The 25,341-nt window shown below is 44.4% G+C and overlaps 1 protein-coding gene across 4 annotated transcripts in view; it reads right to left on the minus strand.

Annotated features, from left to right (window-relative positions):
* Positions 1-17,720: 17,720 nt before the first annotated feature.
* Positions 17,721-25,341, minus strand: part of MIB2 (MIB E3 ubiquitin protein ligase 2) — a 76,582-nt gene continuing 68,961 nt past the window's right edge. For all 4 annotated transcript variants that reach the window (XM_069948925.1, XM_069948921.1, XM_069948922.1 and 1 more), the window contains 4 exons: positions 24,714-24,892; positions 23,572-23,753; positions 22,233-22,298; positions 17,721-18,797 (listed from right to left, as the gene is read on the minus strand). In XM_069948925.1, the coding sequence (XP_069805026.1) occupies positions 18,556-18,797; positions 22,233-22,298; positions 23,572-23,753; positions 24,714-24,892 (669 nt within the window). In that variant the 3' untranslated portion in view covers positions 17,721-18,555. The remainder of the gene's footprint in view (positions 18,798-22,232; positions 22,299-23,571; positions 23,754-24,713; positions 24,893-25,341) is intronic.

Genomic DNA, 25,341 nt, shown 5'->3' on the forward strand with positions numbered 1-25,341 from the left:
ACACACTGCTGCTATAATGTGCCTGCACTCACACTCAGCTATACTGCTGTTGTTTTTCCAGGTTTATGCACTTACTATACATTATACTCCACATGCTGATTGCTATACCGTACGGTAACTTATAATATCACATATACAGCTATTTCTAAATGTTTGTTTCATTCGTTTTACATGTTATTCAAAATAAAAAAAATCATTATTTTTGGATCGTGGAACCAATTGTCTGCATTTATACGATTCGTTATGGGAAAATTTTCTTTGGTTTAAGAGTGATTTGGATTACAAGCATAGTCCCAGAATGAATTGTGCTCGTAATCCAAGGCACCACTGTATATCCCACCCCTTAATAGATGCCATTGTCACAAGATAACATTATTTACTTTGTCAGTTTTAAGGAAAACAGGAAATCAGCAAATTAGAGACTACCACCCACAGTACACCAATGATGTGACTAATGGTATGATGGCAGTCCTGTATGCTCCTCTGCTTCATGTTTGTCTTTGTCTTCCAGCATTTTCTTCCATCTTCTGCTGCAATTACATTGCTGGCCACTATGGTGCACAGGCGGACAACTGCTCTTGATTTATAAAAGCAGCTGATCTCCACTTGCTGCTGCCCTCTGCCAATCCAGAGCCACCTGCACCTATTTAAACTGCCAACTGCCCCTTCCTGCCTGAGCATTGTTGGATTCTTGCATTCCAAGCAAAGATAACTGTCTGCTGTTCCTGCTGTATTCCTGTGTATCCTGACCTGTGCCTGTTCTTCAGACTACGCTCATTGCCCAACCCTTGTCTACACTGTCTCTCACATTGTCGACTTGAATTGTTCCGACCTGCCTCTAAAACCCCCTGCCGTGACCCTTTGCCTGTCTGACTTTGCTACCTGTCTCATACCTAGTACTGTGCTGACTTTCCTGCTGAAGACCTGGCTTGCTGACCACAGATACTTGGCCTAGCACCAACTCTCTGTCTGGTCCTTAGGAACCAGCTGCTGCTCACACCGGCACCACATTTGTGGAGGAAATTGGTGTCCCCTGGTTGCAGAAGTCCATCTTCCGCATCCTGGAGTGTTATGGTGTGTTCACACCTACAGGATCTGCAGCTGATTTTCTGCAGCAGATTTCATTTAAATAACTGAACACAGCATCAAATCTGCTGCAGATGCTGTAGGTGTGAACGCACCCTTATAAAGGATAAAGACCTAGAGGGCACTTAGACTCCACTCCAGGGTGTAACCCAAAGCCAGATGGGTTAAGTAGCACAGCAGGTCCATACTCACTGTTTGTTACACCTGATTGGTGTATATGGGGTGTCTTGAGCTATGTAACATGTACGGTGGTGCAGCAACCCAGGGGGCCAGGTGTTATGTGGCTGGGCTGGCTGTTGTACTTTGACCTCTATAGAACACAGCTGGCTTGGCTGGCAGACAAAGAAGGATAAGATAAGACACTTTTTCAGACACTGGTAGAGGTAGAGATGAGAGTTGACACAATCTCTGTATACTATGGACACTTGAAGTAGAGTAGACCTTTACAAGAATAACTTAGAATAGCCTTGACTTGTAGTTGTTGTAGTATTTTTTTTTTTTTAGAAGTCTGCAGGCTACAGACCGGCGACCTATTCAGACACAAGGTACTCAAGCTGGGGCCATAGTAGGGAGAGTCCTGTATCCACGGGAATGAACATCCACCTAAGCTACCCTTTGGGCATTGAGTGACACACAATCAAGGATTACAGGCCCACCTAGTGGGAGAAATAGCCATTGGGGGTACCCCTTAGGAACCTAGCATGTTGGCAGTAGAGACTCGGCCCTTGCACCTTGCTTAATTACTGACTTGTACTATACCTCAGTAAACTTGTGTAGCAATCAGAGATAGAAGAAACAGCACCCCAACATGAATAGGTTCAGTCCTGGTGTTCACCGTAGTCCCTTGTTCAGGGTGTCGCTAGTGTGTCGCCAAACATAAAGAAAAAAGAATAGTTCAGCGACAGGGTCCTGGCCTCAGGCCTGGACCTGGAAGAATCTATCAACATTCTAACCAGATCTGTAATAATCAATAGCCACTACTGTACTGTACTGAACTCAACTGAAACACGACAGGAGTCCTAAACTACATATCCCAGGCTGGGTTGTGTATGGAGTGCAGACGTGGCCCAGTGGAACATGAAGCATCTCAATCAATCCTAACATGACCTAGTTCTTCTAATCCATAACCTTATTCCAAGTACGGAACTAAATAGAACTTTCTGATCACTCAACCTTCAGCTGATGATTTTCCCCTCAGACCTGTCCGGCTACAGATGCGTAACATCATTTCTTCCATTATATGAAAAACCCTGCTAGAAGGAGAAGATAGAGGAAACTATTGCATGTAGAGCAGCGGGATGGAAGCCAGGCTTTTGTACAGTTGAATGTTGGTGGCAACATAGACGTCTTTCCAGGCTGTGAGGTTCTGCTATTAACACTCCGGTCTGGAACTCCGGGAGAGGTTTTCTGGAAATGACTCCAGTGTAATAAATAATAATCTACTTCTAGGATTAGAAAATACATGGCTACTTTCCCCCCCAAAAGCAGTGCCCCACCTGCCCATGCATTATGTGTGGTATTCTACATTGAAGTGAATGGGGCCAAACTACAATACCAGATGTGGCGCCCTTTTGGAGACATAGCATATGGTAAAATTACATGATGCCTGAAAATTGGACTGTATTTTCAATGTGACAGGTCCCTTTAAGGGCACATGTGGCCCTTGTCAGTACTACTGGAATCTTCCACCTTTAAATCTTCAGACAGTAAGAACAGTTTTTGTCTGCTACCAGGCAGAACAAATCCAATGAGGTAATCATATTGAAGTGGAAATAGAAGGTCTGGCACAGAGGCCGGCCTGCTGTATCTATTATGAAGGAATACTGTCTAATAGACCCTACTTCCCATGTATCAGGAAATCTACTGGGCTGGCTGCTACTGTACAGTGACCTCTAGTCAATGAGCCTCTGTGTTCTTCTGTTCATTCTTTATCCGGTGCAGTGTTACCTCCTATTCTTTCAGCTTGCATTCCCATGTAGGATCTGTAGAGAGTAAACTGGAGGTTAAAAGGGACTTACAGGAGACCAAAAAGTCACCAAATAAAAAAGGGGTCCAATGTGCTTAACATATGAGCCCTTTGTACATGGTGTTCTTTTACCCTGAGGAAGGCGCTGGTCTAGACACGAAACTGGCTGGTTCTATTATACACCGTGTACGTTTCAAGCAAAATAAAGACACCTATAGCCTGGTTAGAACTTTATTGTAGCAGTACATCCGGGTGGCCCAGTTTATCCTCTACATCCCTGATTTACTGCAAGGCCAAAGTTCCAGTTATACTAGGTTTCCAAGGGGCGCATGGCGGCAGCTGATGTTTAATAGGCAGTGGATTAAGCATGCATGGTCAGCGGTCTATTCATTCCAGGAACAATTTTTATCTTTGTTCTCTTAAATTGGTCAGGGTTGCAGCAGTCAGTGGTGAGAAGGATCGGGCATGTTACATTTCATCAATCTAACCCTTTTACTTTGGGGGGATCAGCTGTTGTCAGCTCTACCCTCACCTCATTCCGAACACATAAACACTTGGCCTAAGCTGACCATTCATGTTTATGGGATGAAGGTAAGAGAAGACTTGGTAAGAGAAGACTGTTGGCTAAACAAATTTTTGACTGACAGCTATTAAAGGTATTTGGGTACTTTTACATCTTGGGTCTGTGACTCCATGTATGGCCACTATGCTTATGTGGTGTCCCACCACGGGTGTTTCGTGTTTCTTACATCTGTCGCAAAAGCTTCTTACTCTAGGTTGAGTGGTGATGAAGGTATTCTAGAATTTCACCCCAAGATGTCAGTGTTTTATATGTATGCTCTTAAGGATTGCATGGCTGAGGCTATGTGTTTCCTATGTATTATGCACTTTTATTGTCCAATGGAAATGCTCTTTCTTTCTAGCCTATCATTTTTCTTCTTTTTCTATGCACACATTCCTTTCCACCACTCACAGGGTCTCTTATGTTTCCCTGTAGGAAGTAGTCACTTGGTTAGAGAAGGTGTAGCTTCAGTTCTACTCAGATTCTTGTGGAAGGAGGACACACAGAGCAGACATCCTTGCTGTAGCCAAGCCAGGGCCTGGGTTTGCCAGGGCCCTTGTCCGGGACAAGTTCAGTTCAGTCAGTGTTCAGACACTGTGTTAGTGGGTTAGTTGAAACACGTGTATGCAGAGGCAGCCAGAACTGTGTGTCAGTTTTTATGGTCTATATACTATATACTAGATATATACTATATCCACTATGCAGTGCTAGACATTACCAAAGGAGAACAATCAGGGATAATCCTAGCCCACGCTGTGAACCTGTCTAAAAAGTGCAGGGCAGTATCCTACAACACAAGAGGAACTAGCCTGGATAGAACGAAGCTACCAGAAAGTCTACGTATTCTATATCGCAGTGCAAGTAAACTGGGAAGACTTGGACACTTAGCTTCACCCAAGTAACTATGGCTGGGGCTTGTATCACCCTAGTAGGACAAGAAGGTGTAGGGCAGAAGGTGGTCAGTCATTAGTCTAAACACAGGTACAAGTATCTTTCTAAAGTTCTGGCAGAGTACAAGTACTACATTGTGTTAGGACTCCCTTGACAAACTGCTCTCCTCTACGCTGCTCCACTCTACTCTCTACTAAACTACCTCTACTCTACATTTTCAAGCATCTCCTCTGCACAACTAAGCACTAAAGCCTGTACAAAAAATTATCTATTCCTGCAAAAGTGTTTTGTATTTTCAAGAGACTGCACAGTAAAGCTGTTTTATTTTTTCATCAATGGGACTCAGTCATCCTTTCCTTTGCACCAGCACCTACACACACTAGCCGTACATCTTGGGTTAATCTTCCCCTTTCCGTGGGTGGCGGTATCATTAGTCCGGGTGGGTTAATTGCCACTCAGGACTACCGTGACAAGAGCCCAAGGGATCCATCACAACCCGGCAGGTCACCGACCATTTGGGGATATAAACCGGCCATGCACAAAGTAGGTACCAACATCACACCTGTGTGCTGGGCTAGCACTGGCATCATGACACTACCATCACTGGCCGAGTACTACAACACACAGAGCCTCTTTGAATTAGGCCCTGGGCTGAGATCTAATACTCTATGTAAGCTCCCATAGTGTTTCTGCAGTCTGTCTGCATTCCCATCCTCTTCCCCTCTTTTCTCTCTATAGACTTGTATGGACAGCAATAACTGAATCCCCAGTAGGGGGGAGTCTGATAATGGATGGATGAGGGAGGGGAGAGGAGGGGGTTAAGAGCAGAGAGGACTTTTGTGTCTTTAGTAGAAAGCAGCATGCTCCAAACTGAGGGAAGGAGACAGAAAAGGTAATGACATGTATGGAATGAATTGTTAGACTGCAAGAGGGGGGATGATTCAACATGTATTTTACCTAACTGGATAACCCTTTAAGCTGGCCATACACATTAGACTGATGTTGGCTGAACCCATCAATTTCTGCAGGACTGTCTGGGCTTCTTAAGTGTAGGGCTTCTTTTATAGTAGATATTAGGAAGTTTGTTTCTGAATGGAAATAAGGCACTGTAAGAGCAGTCTAGTATCTCCACTCTCCCTGTTCAGAATACATGATGCATAAAATGCTCAAAAAAGCTCCAGAACCTTTCACACAGATGTCTGTAGCCGAACGTTATTTTGTGTAATGTGGCTTTAAATCTCCCTCCTATCATGAGATCTAGGCACAGTGTCATTCTGTACCTGCCGATCAAGGATTCGAAACACCTTTCCTTCTAGTAGACTTTCAGCTTTTAATGAGATATGCTCTATAAACAGACGCGTTTCCAGCTGGCCGGGAATGTGGAATATTTTACACAAGCTGTTCCAAAATAAGGCAAATTCAAGATACTCCTAGTTGTGTGCCAGAGAATGGGCGGGAAGCAGTCAGAGAACTAGGTCAGTGACTTACTTAGGGTGAATTTCCATTGACTCATGCCGTTGCCTCCTTGTCTTGTACAGATCGCTTCTTATACCTCAGCCTCTCATGTTAAGGCACAAGGCTAATGCAGAATGTATATTTTTATTAATGACCCATACTGTTTCCTCCTCCAGGTCTCTACACTTGGCGGTGAAGTCAACACTGTGGTGACATTCATGATGTATGCTGTTGTGAGTTTGGGGGATTTCGGGCCATGATGGGTGAAGTAGCGGCCCTGGAGAATGCGGTAATAATTGTAAATATATTACCGCATGGCTGAATGTAGCAATTCAAGACTCCAAAACATTAAGAAAATGGACCATTCACTATTATCATTCCTTTTTTTTACCTTTATGGGGAAAGAGTGCGTAATGCTTATTTGTACAAGGCAGCTGATGTATATGCAATGTGGCGGCACTGAGTTTGTCATTTGGCGTGATGTATAGTGATATCATGATGTGTTATTTGTGCATCTACTTACTGCATGCCCACCTAAGGACAATCTCTTAAAGGGATACACTTTATTATGGAGTCCCCTCTAGTCTATGTACTGCACCAAAAGTAACAATTGTTAGAGAAAATCTCATCGCATGAAGTGACAGCTCATTGCTAGAAAAGGCCATCACTTTATGTTTGGTTGGAACCACCATCCATTCTAAAAAAGAAGGGACTGTAAATACTTCAACAGTTGTTTCCTGCACAGATGGATGGTGCAGAACCTCTCTATACTAGAGAAAAAGAATTCTCAGTATCAGCAGGGGTCCTCGAGGTTGGATCCCCACCAGTTATAAAGCAAGGGCATAGTCTAAATCCTATATCCAGTATGGTGGATGAAAGAGAGGGGAACCCCTTTGCAAAGTGTAATAAAATAGGTGCCCCAGCACACATCTTCACGCATAAACTGTCCACTGCTTGCTCGGCTCAGGAGCGGAACTATAAAGGTACTATCCCGATGGTATCGGGTTCCGACGAAGGTGCACTCCATGTTCCCGTCAGTGTCTGATCTTTGCTGGCGGTGCAACTGTGAAAGGGCACCATGCTCCACATATGGTGGGCGTGTGACAAGCTGACTCTGTTCTGGTCGTATGTTTTTGATGCCTATCAGTCGATATCGGGGCAGATGGCACCCAGGACTCCCCAGGTGGCGCTCCTCTCTATACTCCCCTGTGCTATAGGACGACAGAAAAAGAGTATCTTGCGTTTCTGTCTGTCTGCAGCTCGGACAGTTATCCCTCGCCACTGGCATTCTACACAGGTCCCCACCATGGCGGAGTGGCAGGCCAAAATTTCACACCTCCTCCATATGGAGGAACTATCTGCTGAGGCTTTGGCGTCCAATAAACGATACAAGACGGTATGCTTGCCTTGGTTGCTCTTCCAAGATACTCCTGCCTTTCAGACATTGTTCGCTTGATGGGGTAGCCTATTGGGCTACTCAATTAACTAATTACCTCCCTCTCCCTTACATGGGGCTGGTCCCCTTGGTCAGGGCAAGTACCCCCCTGTCTCCCCCCCCCCCTCCTTCTTGTCCTTCTTCCCTCGCCTGACTTCCTTTCTGTCCTCCTCACTTATTTCTCTTTACTCATCTCTTCTGACCTCCTTTCGGGGGCTTCTCGCCTATATATTGTCTTGATTTAGGTTGCTCCGCTGCAATTTTTTGTATTGAAAGATGCCCACCGGACACAGGGTGGTCCATGATCATTCAGTTACCGATCGGCCTGGAGGGGTTTCTTGGACTCTTAATAGTTACAGTTGCTGGGAACACAAAGGGGTTCCTGACCCATATGTTGTCTGTAAGGTCTGCATTGGCGCACCTACCCCCCCAGGTATAATTCTTTACACAGACACGAGTATTTCCACCGGTGCTTCTTTCATGCCATCTCCTGCCCGCAGCGGACTTTAGGTATTGTGTGTTGCAAGCTTTCTGGTCCTATGTTTGTTATGATGGACCTTCCTTTATATGTTGTTTGTATGTTTCCCTGCTTTTTCTTAAAAATACGAGTAAAAACTGATTATACATAAAATAGGTTTCCCCCCTTATAGTACCAATACCAGTGCCCCCACTAGTGTTGGTACTTTGGACACCCCTTGCAAAAGCCTGTACTCAAAGTTAAGTGGTAATGAAGTCATGTCTCAGTTTTGCCACTAGGTGTCACTAGTATGTATATCTCTATCTGTATATTGCACAGTTGTAGTGAACAAAGGGTTATTGTTTGTGATCTGCGCAACAATGAGAGCTATTCTTCCCTTCCACCTATCTCTATCCTCTTCTCTCTTTGCACTCTCTTCTCCACCACTCACAGGAGCTGTTACACACCCTGTAGGAAGTTGTCACATGGGGAGAGGAAGTGTAGACTCACACTTGGGGAGTTCATCCCTGGTTTTCGTAGCAGCAAGACACACAGACCAGAGCCTCCTGCAGAGTTTAGCCAGGAGCCTGGCTCTGCCAGGTTCCCCCTCCGAGACGGACCAGCTATAGCGTACAGACACTCATGGAGAACACAGAGACTCCTTTCTTTAAAGAAACACTTACAGTGCTAAACAACTCAAGAGAGGACAAGTCAGGGATAACCCCAACCCACGCCGTTGAATGTCTCTAAAGATGCAGGACAGTATCCTATAAGCAGAAGAACTGATCCGGATAGATCAAAGCAGCTAAGAGCCTACGTACTCTCTCTCACAATGCAGGTGACACTGGGACACCCTCGGACACTTCGCTTAACTCAGGTAACTATGACTGAGGCTTGTGTCACCCTAGTAGGACGGGTCACCTTACACTGTAGGGCAAAAAGTGGTTTAGCGAGTGTTCTTCTACTTCTTCTAACGTTCCGGCAGAGCACAGTACTACTTTGGGTTGGGACTCTCACGACTTACTCCTCTCCACTTCTCTGAACTCACTCTATCTTCTCAGCACGCAACTAAGCCAGCATTGCTATTCTACTTTATACCTCAACAGTTCTCGGTGCAGATCTATTCAAGTCAAGATTGTATTATGGTGATCTAGGTTCACTTCAGCAGAAGCCTATGGTCTATGGTTGTTGCAGCTATCATATGGGCCTAAATGCAGCCACACACTTACTTTGCAGTCAGGGTTAACATTCCCTTTGTAGATGACAGGTTCAGGATTGTGAGGTTTCTGCACAGAATTCCTTTTCTACAGATAAGAGATCCAACATTCTTCCTGTGATCTGGGTGACGGGCTGGGATGTGGGAAGCCTCTCCTGTTCCTGTGTATACAGTTATTATGGTGAGAAACCTCAAATGAAAGGGTAACGCTATACAAGGGCAATAAAAAAAGAAACACGTTCTTAGTGGTGAACGATAATGCTGCTATACATGACAGAACATTATAATAGGAGGGAAAATCTTAAGGGAAGTTACAAAAATTTAACTGCAAACTTGTAAAAGCCGATCAGGATCATTTATAAATAAGACCTCAATGTTACTGAGGCAATGGAACGACTACCCTAGAGCCTCAAACAGGGGAAGTAATGCATAGACCACCATACATGTAGGATAGCCTTCAGTGATATCTCCATAAATATGTTTAGTTGGTTGGCTGAGCATACCAGATGCCTATAGCAGTACTTACCTCCAGGGGTGCAACCTTTATAGATATCGTTTAAATATCGTTCATTTTTTAGATGAGTTGGAACCAACACCAATCCATAGAGGCCGGACCCTACAAATTACAGGATCTACTACTAATGTCTTAGTGCCAGAGACCACAGGACACCTACACAGGTCTTGAGGAGTTTATGTCTTGTTGAGTCAGAGCCATTTTAGCACTTAAAGGGTCTGCAAGGTCCACAGCTGAATTATTGATACCCCAGACAAAAATTGTGAACCCTCCTGAGTGCCCCCCTACCCTGCATACACTGCCCACCACAACAAAAAACATTTGGTGGTTCCTCTTTTACGTTGCACATTATTATAGAGATTCATTGACCACTAGCTTCCTGTCTGCTCTTCCTTTCTACTCCCATTATTCTAGCACATGTCGGATTGGTAGAAGTTTTCTATATTCATGGTTTATTTTACTTTTAAATACAGGGCCGTATGTGACCCGTGGTGAAGCTTACTTTGCCAACCATCTGTATTTTTTGTGATTTCACTTTGCTGTTCCTGGCTTGCTCTGCTGTTCTCTTGTCAGGAGGTTTTGCTATTAAAGAAAAAAAAACCTGAATAAACAACACATGTAAAGCAGCTGGGGCAATACAAGCAAACAAATCCATCAACACGGATCTAATGAACGTTAGAAATAAATTACCGTCTTAGCGTGTGAGGTCCTCCAGGTCCAGGAGGTCCTCGATATATGGGATGGATGTCCGCATCTACCCACTACAGGCTGGAATCATTGATTATTAGCATGGATTTTATTTTATGAATGTCTAAGAAAATTCAGCTTGATTTGTCAATGTGTATATACTAGATACAATAAGGTATGTGCCCATAAAAAACATGTACTCTTTGATGTATTCAAGGATTTTGGACTATGTTCACTTAGAAAGAATGATGGATACCAACGATGCCCGACAGCTCCACAGATTAAGAGTCTTTTTCTTACAATGTTTATCCAGTGGGGATACCTCAGGTTTATTGCCATCCACTATACATAAGACACCCATGTTAAAAAACATATACTGTATATATATATATATAAGACACATTAGAACTCTGGTGGTATGCCGGCAAGAGCTTGTAATGTGTCTTGTAGTAAAATATTGAATTTCTTTCGTTTTAATCTTTGTATATTTCGTTTGCACATCCCTTCATGGGACGAAACATACAAAAATTACGAAAAAGATGTAACAGATGGCTTGAAAATGATCTAGGCACCCTCTGCTATGCCAAGGAGAGGAGGCACCTGGTTAAATGCATGAGTCTCCCATTGTTTCCAATGGGGTTTGTTACCAGAGTTACCAGAGAGCACTCACCCATTGAATAATGCTTGACTCGAGCATCGAGCACTCAAACAATTTGGTGCTCACTCACTACTATTTGTGTCCAGTGGGCTGGAAGAAGTGTGGACGTGTGAAACAGTCCTAGTCTTAGTGGAATGAACCCATCTACAAAATTACTGCTCAGTATTGAGAGCGCTACTGGTTATACATCTTCTGATCTATGATCAGTATATGAGACCCCAGTCTTGCATTTAGGAGCAGTGCTGAATTTATTGCTTTCCCTAAGGAACTGTCAAACTAAAACCTACAACAGAGGAGATGGAAACATTCCACTGGTCACAGGGCCTTTAGGGATTGTGTGTTTTTGCAAGTGTCATTAAGTAATTTTCCTATTTAACATAAGTTTTATTCATCTGTGATCTAAACAGCGCTGAGATGGTACTTACCACCTGGCGTTGGGCAGCACCAGCGAGTTAACAAGGGATGGTTAAATTTAGAATGTTATTGTACATGCTCCACAGCCAACAGTAATAGAGCATTTAATTGTGCGATGTGGCCATTTTGGGCAATCTCTGTATTTGGAATAAATGCTCAATGAAGTGGAGAGTTTTCTGGAGAGAGTCCAGCAGCTGATGTGTAATCTTCTAGCCGAGTCTGAAAGCTCAATTAAATGTTACTAGTTACACCTTACAGTACAATGCAGTTCCTTCCTCAGCCTCCTCTACCATCGAAAGGACATTCTACAAGGTTCTAGGACTGGATTAGGATGTGGTCAACCTGTTAGGTGATTTATAGATGTTACTCACTGCTCTACACTCCAGTGCAGAGTCCCATTGCATTGGGTTGTTGGCAACCCAGTTCTTCCTCTCAACTAGTAACCAGTGGCTTGGTGGTTCCCAATCGCAATCCTTGATGTCTTCCATGTCAGGTTGCCTCTAAACACGAGTGAACCTCAAGCACACTTGGGTTTGTTCTGAACCCTAGCATGCTGCATTTGATTACCAGTGGCTGAAGAAGTTGGATGCAGCCCTAGGGAGTCCTGGAAAACCTGGGTACAGCCTATGGCATCCAACTTCTGCAGCCACTAGTAATCAAATGCAGCACGCTCATGTTCGGATGTTCTTGAGGTCCACTCATCTCTAGTTGCCTCCAATTGACATCAGGTTTATTAAAAAATGGGATCCTCCATTTAGTGGCTGGGTAAGTTGCCTTCTAGGCCCTGTTTGCTTTTTTAATTTGGGTTTGATCTTCTTCTTGCTTTGTTTTTGACCTCACTTCTTGTTTAGTCCTTTTGCTCGGTTCTGCTACTAGTAGTTCTACTCAACCTTACTTACTTCTATTTCTTTAGATACTTCCACTACTACGGTACTCTTTTAAAGCTTACTCTTTCCATCCCTGGCACCACTGTCGGCAACTCTAGACTACCTTCCCCACATGCAGCAGAAGTAGGAAAATCAAGCCATCCTTTAAGGTCGTATTACATGGCCGATCACTAAAGTGAATGGGCGCCAATCTATTAGATAGATTATCTTTTACAGAGCCTATTACACTGCTTGATAATCGTGCAGCAAGGGCTGTGTATATATATATATATATATATATATATATCATTATATACAGTACCTGTCCACACTCTGTGGTGTTCTTCATGCTTCTGACCACTCTCTGCAGTCGCCACTGGAACTTCTGAGCAGGTTTCAGGCGTGACAGGCCGCTCAGCCAATAAATGGCTGAGACAGGACAGTGCCACGGCCAGTGATTGGTTTTGATGGACAGGCCGCTCAGCCAGTGTAGAAGCTTCAGAGGCTGTGGCGGGGTGCGGGCACAAATGAGAAGAACAGCAGGGAGCAGGGACAGGTATGTATAAAGTCTTTTGCACAGTCATCAGCCGTTGGTTGCGCATTGTAATTGCACATAGCGATGCATGGTCAGCAGGCAATGATTTTTAGGCAGGACCAAAAGACATGATCAGCCGGTGATCGTAGTCTCAGTTGATCGTTGTCTATACTACACAGGGAAATAATCAGCTGAATTGGCTTGACTTGGCAGATTATCACTCCGTGTAATAGGGCCCGTAGTCTTAGCACCCTAGGCCAGCATCAATTAGACTTGATGGCTCCTCTACTGGTATGTAAACTATGACAACCAGTTATCTGCTATGTCTTCATAGCCTGTGAAACCACTTGAATTTGGCTGCTTAGGAGTTTGGGGGAATGGTCTTGTTTTTAAACATTAGGCTATAAGCCAGGCGTCTAGCTACAGGTGTTCTACTGACCTCACACCACCATCATGGTGCAGAACAAGACGACAATAGGGGTGAAATGGACGTCTGTCCTGGAGAGATGAGTCCTGCTTTTGTCTCAGATGCAATGATAGCCAGAGATTGGGTATAGAGACATAGCCAGAGATTGGACACCACATGGGCAATGCCATGGAGACATCTTCACAAAGGAACATCACACTACTTCCAAATTTATGGTGTGGGGTGGCATAATGTACAATAGCTGGACCCCTCTAGACTTCATTCCATAGTAACAGCTTGTATTCCATTGATTTGGTTGTTTTACCAGTGGTACAACCATTTCTCTGAAGTGTCCCAGAAGCTGGTTTTAAACACAATGTCAGGCTGCACGTTCCTCATGCTTCTGTAAGCAGCCTGCATGGCCTAAATGTGTCACCATGGCCAGCAGCCTCTCTGGACTTGTTTTCCATCCAACGCATCTAGGACAGCATTGGTCAGCTTTTGCAAAACTCCACTATTGATCCTAATATATTGTTCTTGGGGTGTATAGGTCACAGGGACACATGTTTTAAGCCACCTATCCATAGCACAGGCTTCCAACCTTTGGCTTTCCAGCAGTTGTAAAACTACAATTCCCAGAACTCACAGATTTAGTTGTATTGTAGTTCGCCAAAGGTAGGAGCCTAGCCAGTGATCTACAACATTTCTATACAGCCAGGAAGATTACTGTGCATCCGAATCAGGTGTTCCTATCAGAATATACTGGAAGTTCTACAGGGAAGGGGAGCTCCAATTGGATCTATGGCTACTTTCTCCAGTGGTAAATGGATGGGGTGAATCAATGGAAGTATACATGTAAATGAATCCATAGCTGTATAACTCTCCCGAGCATACTGTGATGTAGTAAATAATCTCTAAAGTCTATATTACATTGGTACCAGTGTTCTTTCAAATGCTTCCTGAGGCTTCATGTACTATAGTGTATTGAGCATGCCATGCTGTTAGGTGTACCCTGGCACCAGTCTAAGGGTTGTGCCCGGCATTTGTCTGTCTGCATAAAAATGTCTGTCTACATCTCTTCAATAACTGGTTGTGTCTCCACCATTCAGAGCTCATTATATTTGACAGCATAGATCTTACTTAATCTTTTACGTAAATGGAAAACTATCTTATTCAAAATTCCATCTGTGATTCAATACGTGCAAAAACTTGACGTGACATTCATTATTCTGTACACATGGCAGCATATCATGTTTCCCCGAAAATAAGACCGTGCCTTATATTATTTTTTGCTCCCAAAGAGGCACTATGTCTAATTTTCGGAGGATGTCTTATTCCCCCCCCCCCCCCCACACAGCTCTCCCCTCTGATTCAGCCCCCAGCTCCTCCCCCCGGCTCACTCACCAACCAAAGAGAGGACCTGGAGCATGCATCGGGGACGTAGGGAGGAGCATGCGGTGGGAGCGTATGACAGAGCGTAGGGCGGGTGACATGCCGCGGGCCAGCCCCGGTGTTGATGGTCCATGAGGGGATTAGGTGAGTAGTGGGTTGCAGCCTTACTTTCGGGGGTGCCTTATTTTCAGGGGGGATGTTTTACTTTAGCTTAGTTGGTAGTTTGGAGGGGGGGGGGTGTTTTATATTTGGAGTATGTCTATTGGAGGACTATTTTTGGGGAAACACGGTAGTTATGAGCTTTTGGGGGGAATAACTCGTTGCAGTAGCAATCCTTCTAAAATGGCAAATCGATGTTTATTTTTTATCCTAAAAACACCTGATATGTCAGTGCAGTAACCTGGGGTGGCTAGGTGTTGTTAGCAGTGGCCTAGGTGTGGTGGTACCAAATAGGCACTTGTCACGGTGGCCAGGAGTGGTGATGCCCACTCCTGAGTCTAGCAATTAAACAAAATAACACTTTACTTAGGAATCTTCAGTGCAATACAAGATAAGACTTGCAAAAGTGCGCAAAAGATAATCACAAAAACCAATGTCCTTTCTCCTGATGGACAATGCAGAAGGATTGGCTTAGGTGCTTGTAGTTTAGATAAAAAAGTGTAGCTTGAGTAGAGTAGGTTAAAGGGGTTATCCAGCGCTACAAAAACATGGCCACTTTCCCCCTACTGTTGTCTCCAGCTTGGGTGGGGTTTTGAAACTCAATTCTATTGAAGTAAATAGAGCTTAATTGTAAACCACACCTGAACTGGAGACAACAGTAGGGGGAAAAGTGGCCATGTTTTTGTAGCACTGGATAACCCCTTTAAGGGGCTGTCTTGGGGCCTTGCCTAATAAGTACAGAACTCTACCCGGATAACGTGTAGTGTGACTTGTGTAGAAGCAGAAGAATCTTGTACTCACGGTTAACACTAAGAAGAGAGAAGAAGATCGCCTTTTACCAGAAGTGCCCACAGAGTGTCAGGTCTGGTAGTATGAGTGAAAGGATGAACAACCCCTCAAGGTTCCCTGAGTAGGTTGAGCAGGTTCCAATGGAATACTTCAGCTAAGGGTCCTATTTCACGGGCCGAGGAGGGCCCGATCAACGATGTAAACGAGCGGCAAACTGCTAGACCGCCGCTCGTTTACTGGGCCTATTCCACGGCCCGATGATCGCTGAGCGAGGGCTGCAAGGACATCGTTACCAATGTCCTTGCAGCAATACATTACCTTGCTGCAGGGCTTGTCCTCTGCTCCGGGTCCCCCACGCTCTATCTTCTGAATGGCCGGTCAGCTTACACGCCACACTCAGCCAATCACAGGCCGCGGCGGTCCCGGCCTGTGATTGGCTGAGCGCTCCGTCAGCTGAACGTCCATTCAGAAGATAGAGCGCGCGGGACCTGGGGATGAAGACAGCGAGGAGAAGAAGCCTGGACAGGTATCGTATTGCTGCGGCTTCTTCTCAAATCATCGGTCGCCCGCCGCGCACCGCTATTCAACCGTAGCGATGCGCGGTGGGGGACGATGATTTTAGGTCTGGCCCTAAATGAACGATCAGCCGATGACACAATCATCGGCTGATCGTTCTCTCTATTTCACCGAATGATAATTGGCCGAATCGGGCCAAATGGGGCCGATCCGGCCGATTATCGTTACTGTGGAATAGGGCCCTAAGGCTCTTTACTCCACTGCACACTAATCCCTTTTCTGGATAGTCCTGTCTAGATCCAAGATGGTTATCCCAGGTGTAGACAAAGTTTACCCTGTTGACAGTTTCCCCATCTTTGGGTTTAGCACTGCATACTTGTTCTTAATACTCCCAACAAAACTGTCTACTGTCTCTCTTCAACTCCAACTAAGGGCCCCATTACACGGGATGATTATCGTGCGAAAAATCGTTAAATCGTTTGTATTTAAACGATAATCGTTCCGTGTAATTGCAGGCATCGATTGAAAAATCGTTCGTATGTCATTGATCGCTGATTTAGATCTGAACCTAAAATTATCGTTAATCGTTCGCTGTAATTCCACATTCGTTCGCTCAAGTTCCGCATTTTTTCACTAATTGTTCAGTGTAATTGCACATTGTTTATTGTTTTGCTAGGATCAGAAGGAATAAACGTTCATAGTAACAAACGCAATAACGATCGTAACTAACGATTATCGTTCTGTGTAATATGGTGAACGATTTAAGGTTAATGATAAACAATCTCGTTTGCGATCATTTATCGTTAGTCGTTAATCGTTAACAATCACTCCGTGTAATAGGACCCTAACAGAGGACTAACTAGAAGGCAAAACTCTCCCACCAGGAACTATATAGGGGTGGCAGGGAGTAACCTCCTATTGTTGGGGAAAGTACTAGAAAGGGTGAAGCGTAAGAGTGTGATAGGTGAAGAAGTGTGAGGCACCCAAGCCATTGATTGGATACCATAACAAAAGACAGTGTACATAGTTAACCCTTCAAACCTTCAGTTGTGCAGTTACCATAATAGGGAATGAGACACCAAGTGCTGATAGCTAAAACGGAAAGACTGGCGCACCCAGTTAAGCAGAGTGCTTATTTGTCTGCACTGGTCACCCCAGACAGACTTTCTATAAATGTGCATAGCACTCCTGCCCCTCACAGACTTTCTATAAATCTCCATAGCAGTCCTGCTCCTCTGCGATGAGAGCTAAGGAGTGGACAGGCAAACCACTCTTTAAGCTATTAAAAAAAGGAAGGGACATTAAACACAACATACTTACCAGAGTCATAGCAGAGAGTCCTCAACTTCAGACGGGTCCAAGTGCTTTAAAGGGGTTGTACGAATGATATTTAGCTGCTATAAAAAAAATTAAAAAAAGAACCTATGCTTACCTCTCCGCCCTTCCTCAGTGTCCTGCTGCGGCTTCTCCGTTGTCCCCGCTTACTGCAGCCTACTCCACTTCTAAGACGGAGAACATGCTTGACAAAGACCTGGCTGAAGGTCGAAACGTTGCATTTTCTGTACTGGATCATATGAATTAAACCCTTACTCCGGGTGCTGCAGGACTCTTCCATTCTGTATGTATAGCACCCACATTTGGGATTGTGGCCATCTTCTATCTACATTTGGCCATTTGTGAACACGCACAGGAAAGATATGAAGGCGGAAGCATGAGTTTGGTAATATTAACAAGCCTGCTTTTATTTCAGTAATATACACATTTCATATATTGTACACAAAAAATGAGCAAACTCCAATTTGCTAATTCACTCAATCATCTGAAAATGGAAGATGTGGAAGTGACGGTAACAGATCCTGAAGAGAAAGACTCCTCTTCTCCTCCCTTCCTTCCTCTAGTCTAGAGTTATAATTTGTAAGCACGACCCTGTCGGCCCCCATCTTGAACCGACCTTACTCTTGTTGGAAACCATAATTCGCTGGTCACTGACACATTCCCATCAGACGTGATTTTTCCTCTCTATGGGCCCCGTAACCTTACTGACACACAAGTCTATATTTCCCCAGGCCAATTGTGATTTACTGACCTGATGTATTGCTTCATAATGTCTAATGAACATGTATGAAAAAAAAAGAATGCAGCATCTTTTGTATTGGAAGGCTGTGATTTTGGTTGTTTTTTTTTTTTTTTTTTTTACAGAAACAAAAACAATGGTAACTCCTATATAGACACCATGTTGATGGGCAGTGATGACACATTATAATAGAATGAGTGATTGGAATTGGCCACATCTGTCCTCCTGAAAAATAGAATTTCTCAGGAAGACTGCGCTATAATCTAGCCCTTCCAGTGTGGAGAGATACATGATTTATTTATAAGTGTTTACAGGAACACACAGCAGCCACACTTCTTCACAAGCAAAGTTGGTGGTCTCTCCGCCCAGGACCCTTGCACTGGGAGAGGGTCTTCACAACCATGCTCAGCTCAGGCAAGTTTTCTGTCCTTCTGGTTTACAGTGATGACCCCGCTAGTGAGCGACACTGACACCATATCAGACAAATAACTGTATCCTCTCCCGAATTCCCTGCCTACAAATGGGGCAAGAGGTCAGAGATGTACTGCATTCTGTGCACGACCCGTGTCCGCATTGGAACACCAACTTGATGTGACTATCGATGCAGATCGGGCAGGTCATCCTTTCCTCCATTTGGCGATATCTGTTTTGAAGCTCTTCTATCATCTTGCGTTGATCCGATGCTTCTAAGCTGGGAACGCTGTCGACTTCTGTGCTGTCTGTAAAAGAATATGAGGAAAAAATAACAAGTAGGACGTAAATGCTTAAATACTGAAAATCCGTCGCACAAAGTCTGGTCTGAATAAGAGGGTGGTCTGCTGAGAGAGATGGTCTCACTGTAGTATAGAGGGAACCCATGTGGCTGATATAGGGAACATATGGGTTGTATGTTGCTGAGATAGGTCACTAGTTCCTATGCACATGTCCCACCATTTGTAGCTTTGGATTAATGTTGGTTTGGTGACTAAAAATGGCTGCCTCTTAGTATAAAACATAGATTTAAAAGGGGATTGCAAGTTTATAGAGAAGGGTCAGGAATCTATAATCCAGAGAAAAGAACATCTCTAAGATTGCATCTCTTTCAGGAGGACCCATTATGTCAGTCTACTGATTTTTATAAAACACAATGTTTGACCAGGAGCGTCGCTAAAAAAAAACACTCCTGCAGCCGATAATCGGCCTATGTAAGCGATCCGCCAAAGACCAGGCAAACGCTCCATTAGTGGTCGATCGCTTATTTTAACTATGCTAACAAATTTATCTTTATCGGCTGCAGATCTCCCTGTGAAAACAGGGGTTTGTGTGCCCAAGAAAGATGAAGCGAAACTGACAGCACAGATATGTATATATTGGGGTCTGGGATATGTATATATCTATGCTGTCAGTTTCCAGATCACAACCAGCAGTCTGTACTTACCAGCCACGCTGCTTGTGATCAGGCATCTGGTTCTCTGATCTTCTGGTTGCCTTCTCCAGAATGATTGAGAGCCGGAGGAGGAGGGGTCTGAAGATACAGCCGGTGCGAGGAGGGAAGAACCAGAGAACAGCATCACAAGCAGCGTGGCTGGTAAGTATAGACTGCTTCTTGTAATCTGGAAACTGACAGCATAGAGATATATATGTATAATATATATTATACAAATACGAAAGTCCGCAGCACACCAGCATCAGGTGAAAAAAGGTTGGTATTTATTGCATGTGGCAAAAAATAACAGAGTGGATGCAACGTTTCTGCCTTCTCACAAGGCCGTTATCAAGCATAATGAGGAGGAGCCAGTGACTTCATTAAATAAGGAAGTTAATTAGTGACATCATCGGGTCATTAAAAAGTGTAAACAAGTGATTAGAAGTATAAAATACATGATCAAAACAAACAATTCATGTTATATACAGATCTCCATCATGTGGGGAGTACAGTGTACATAGTGATCCATTGTGCTCCATAGTGATCGTGATATATAATGTCCATGCTTAATAGAATACACAGTAGTATAAAATGCAAATGTTGAGAGGTCACGGGATCCACTCACCACTGTCATAGGAAACTGTACAGAGAGGCAACTGTAGAGGGTTTGGACCAATGTGCCGGTGGATGATCAGAAAGAGAGTCATGGCGCTGGATGGCGTGGGAAGGGACGGACTGCGCAGACGCACGGTGCGCACGTCACTGTTGTTAGCCGTATCTAGGCAACCGGCTGGAAGAAGACTGGCGGAGGGAGAAATGGACTGCGCAGGCGCAAGGTACGCGCGTCATAATGCTGCGTAGTAGTGTTTGCCGTTTCCAGGCAACCGGCTGTAGGAGGAACAGAGGATGTGCTGGGTCCTAGGAGCTGTCAACAACACAGGTATCGCGCTGGTATACGAATATGAATCGCAGGTCAGATCACTACAACCCGACTGTAATTCGCATCGTTGCTCCGTGCTTCCACAGCACTGCAGAAGGTAGGAGCTTACCCAATACGGTGGTCCTGGTCTGGCTGCTCCCATACAGGTCCCAGCCGGTTGCCTGGAAACGGCAAACACTACTACGCAGCATTATGACGCGCGTACCTCGCGCCTGTGCAGTCCATTTCTCCCTCCGCCAGTCTTCTTCCAGCTGGTTGCCTAGATACGGCTAACAACAGTGACGTGCGCACCGTGCGTCTGCGCAGTCCGTCCCTTCCCACGCCATCCAGCGCCATGACTCTCTTTCTGATCATCCACCGGCACATTGGTCCGAACCCTCTACAGTTGCCTCTCTGTACAGTTTCCTATGACAGTGGTGAGTGGATCCCGTGACCTCTCAACATTTGCATTTTATACTACTGTGTATTCTATTAAGCATGGACATTATATATCAAGATCACTATGGAGCACAATGGATCACTATGTACACTGTACTCCCCACATGATGGAGATCTGTATATAACATGAATTGTTTGTTTTGATCATGTATTTTATACTTCTAATCACTTGTTTACACTTTTTAATGACCCGATGATGTCACTAATTAACTTCCTTATTTAATGAAGTCACTGGCTCCTCCTCATTATGCTTGATAACGGCCTTGTGAGAAGGCAGAAACGTTGCATCCACTCTGTTATTTTTTGCCACATGCAATAAATACCAACCTTTTTTCACCTGATGCTGGTGTGCTGCGGACTTTCGTATTTGTATCTATTGGGATCCCTAGCCAAGGGACTTACTCTGCACAGCACCCGCTGCTTGAATTTGGAAGTGCGGCCTTTCTCCTGTCTCTAATATATATTATATACATATGCTGTCAGTTTCCAGGGCTGCAGGAGTGAAACATAGATTGTTCATGCAGCCCATCAGCTCGATTCATTGCGTAGTGTAAAGAAACTGCTGATCTTGCTGATTGGCGCTCATTTGTGTCCAGTGTTGGACTGGCCCACCAGAGGATCGGAGAATCCTCTGGTGGGCCCCCAGCTTTAGAACCTGCACAAACACTGACTGTTGTTTCTCAGTGGTTCTTCATTGGTGGGACCCCAGGATCATTCCCTCTGGAGGGCCCCGGATACCTCAGTCTGACACTGTTTGTGCCCCTTCTCCCATGGATGAATTTGTGCATATAAAAGGACTCATATATGCAGCTCTCTCTGACAAATAACAATAGGGAAAAAGGATTGGGCATGTTGAAGTTTAACTGCTAATCCTTTAGTTTTCCCCTGAGATAACCAACTAGAGATTTCTGGTTGCGGCTTCCTCCCTCTCTGTCACTGAGAACATTGGCTAAGCCCAGCATTAATATGTATGGGGGGCATCAAGAGAGGTACATTAGCTATTGAAGGTGTACGGAGCACATTCTACATGTCCTTCTACCTGGTCGGGGCCAGCAGAAGATGCATAGGTGGGTTGATTTACACCCACTAAAAATAAACAATGAATTAAGGAAAAAACAAGTTAAGAGCCAAAACCCTAAGCGGTATACTGGATCCTGTAATAACAAGCAGGCCGCACAAGGTATGAAGCAAGCTCCATGAACCTGAGCTATGTAAGCAATATGTCACATGTGCACAAGGAGGCTGGAGCTTGTTTGTCTTTCCTCCTCACGTGAAAGCTTACTCATTCTTTACTGAAACATCCAGATACTCTTCTACATTCTACATAGTGTTGGCCTCCAGGGCACCTTGGTAATGGAGACAATATCTTACCTTGTCTAATCTTCTTGGTGATGGATACTTGACACTTTATACACTTTTTCATTCTCCGGGAGCATTCTGCAATAGAAAATCACATGGAAAATACTGATGGGTTCCCATTAAGGCAAATGGAGATAGAGGAGTCCACCCATAGCCAAGCAAGACAATGCCATTGAATACAAATCCAATAGAGACAGACAGTCCAAGCTTATTTGTATTAGTTGGAAAGGGACATTACTAATGTTGTCAATTGTTTTTAAGGCAAAAATCCTGCCCTTATAATAATCCATCAATAACCAAACAGTGGGTGGTCAGATTCCAGCAAAGAGGGCCCATGTTACCCAGAGACAGTGCCATACTATTAGTAGTGGTTGTACCCAGGGGCAGATTAACTTTACCATAGGCCCCGGGCTGTTCACCAAGCCTGGGCCCCCCCAACCCACTGTAACTATGGTAGCACTGGCGTGGTGTTCATTAAATGGGATAGATAATGTCATGTTGCTCACAATTTTTACAAATCATAGCAGAACTGAAGCCAAGAGACAATACACCACTGAAATTCTAAGTCCTTTTGGGTAGCCATGGGCTCCCCAGTAGCTCTGGGCCCCGGGCTACCACCCGAAACGGACCTGTTATACTCCGCTACTGGCTGTACCTGGTATTGTAGTTTAATTTCACCTACGTTAATGGGACTCCGGACACAATGCACGGCCACTACCACATGTATAGAGCCATCTATGGTAAAACAATGAAGAGGAAGCTACAGCAAGCCCCTTTAATGACAGCTGATACAGATCCTAGGTTACAGACGGTACTATCATCGGGGCTGCATTAACAATTCAGCAAATTTCCCACATTGCTTGTTGCCTCTTACCTCCACAAAGGTGATGATCTGCATTGTGGGAAGTGTTTAGCACATGTTCATTCCTTGTATACTGTATATGCTCACTTCTAGGAGCTAAACTTGGCTGCTACTGGTGTGTCTATCATCAAGCTGTTTTTAATAGCAAGCGGTAAAACTGTAGCTTATAGCTTTGGGCTATAAGAACTCATGGGCTATTATTAAGCTTTTTATGCATATCTATTCATGAACTGCAAAATTATGTTAAAATGTGAATACATCATAATGTTAAATCCACCTGCCTAATACGGCGTAGGTGCCCCGCAAGCCACTTAAAATCTTACCATAATCTACCAACCCCTATGTAGACACACAGATGATAATATCTGCCTGCAGTTGTCCCTAGAGCAAGCTTTGGAACTTACTGCACATTGCTCTATTGTACGAGTGTAGAAGACACGCCCTAGATGTGCATGAGCTAAAACTTTGGTTTCCACCATCTTCTCTTACCTTCACATACTATGCTGTGTTGACACGGGAAGAAGCTGATGAGCATGGCCAGTTCTGAACACACAAGGCATTCGGATGGAGTGCTAGCACTTGATAGGCTGAGGTTGGTCATTGTGTTGGGAGTAGTGTGGACCCTGCGGAGGGTGCAGCTGATGGTGGATGAGTCAGTTTCAGCCTGTTCCCTGAAAACAAAGAAGAATGATCATAGGTAGCTTTTTTTTATATACATGTTCACTTCAATGTCCACTAGAGATGAGCGAACCTTGAGCATGCTCGAGTCGATCCGAACCCGAACTTTTGGCATTTGATTAGCGGTGGCTGCTGAACTTGGATAAAGCCCTAAGGCTATGTGGAAAACATGGATATAGTCATTGGCTGTATCCATGTTTTCCAGACAACCTTAGAGCTTTATCCAAGTTCAGCAGCCCCAGCTAATCAAATACCGAATGTTCGGGTTTGGATCGACTCGAACCCGGTTCGCTCATCTCTAATGTCCACCAAACCCCCCAAACAGACTGTACCTACATTTGTAAGATATTGGAGGTAACTGAGCATGCTAAGGCTAAAAAAGTTTAGCAAATATATTGCATGTATTGCATAGGTCGCTATGAACCTCACCAGCTTTCTATAGTCTTCATTATACAGTGCCACCATATCAATAATAAATAGTTAACTATCTATATCACTAAACATCTATGGATTTTATTGGGGACAGAATGTAAATGCTCAAACCAGCTGGATCCCCCATGATCACCTATTCTTTCCAACCTGTAGATCTCTAGCGGTTGCAAAACTACAACTCCTATTATGCCCGGACAGTCCACAGGTATCAATGCACGATGGGCATTGTAGTTTTGCAACCTCTGAAGAGCCGTAAGTCGATGAACATTGTTCTAGAGGGATGTGTATGCCTGACAACCAGTTATAGATGCTTCCTGTAAACCACATGACTGATGGCTGCCTGGGTTTTACATGCGCCTAGATCAGGGATGGGGAAACTTCCGCCTTCCAGCTGTTGCAAAACTACGATTACCTCCATGATTTAGCTTTGGCTGTCCAGGCATGATGGGAATTTTAGTTTTGCAACAGCTGGAGGAAGGTTCCCCGCCCTGGCCTAGATAATGCATTTCTATGAGACTTACCTGAATTTCTGAGAGAAGCTCTTCACAAGATGTGCTATCCTCCCATCGATGATCAGGTCCAGAGGTGACTTGCCGCGGTGATTGGCGTAGTTAATATCTGCACCTGACAGTGCCAAAAAGCAGGCGATTGCTGCGCTGACATTTAGTTCTGTATTTCCAAGCAAACCGGTAGCCTGGAGCTGATAACATATAGAAAGAAGAAACCTGATCAATCCTGTCACATAAAAACTGGACATGGTGTCCTAAAGACGTCAGTTTTACACCTCACCTAAATAAAGCTGGCGCATAATCTATAGCCTCTTATTGCATACTGGGCCCTTAAAGAAGTCCAGTCAGCGGGCACAGGGGGGAAATTGATTACAAGTACAAACTTACCTCTCCCTGTGGCTGCGGTGAGAAACGGGACTGGCAGCGGGAGAGGTAAATTCGTACTTTTAATCAATTTCACCCCGGTCCTGACGAATTTTAAAAATGGCCGGACCTCTCCTATCCTATTTATCTGACAGATTATTGAAGTTAACGCCAGCAATGGATTTGAAAAGAGGAGAAATCTCAGTCTTTCCTTTATGAACTGTTCTCTGTTTATAGTCTGTTCCTGGCTTCGGCTTCAAAAATCTGTCAGATAAAT

This window comes from Dendropsophus ebraccatus, chromosome 12 (genome assembly GCF_027789765.1).
Source record: "Dendropsophus ebraccatus isolate aDenEbr1 chromosome 12, aDenEbr1.pat, whole genome shotgun sequence".
In the NCBI taxonomy this organism is placed as follows: domain Eukaryota; kingdom Metazoa; phylum Chordata; class Amphibia; order Anura; family Hylidae; genus Dendropsophus; species Dendropsophus ebraccatus.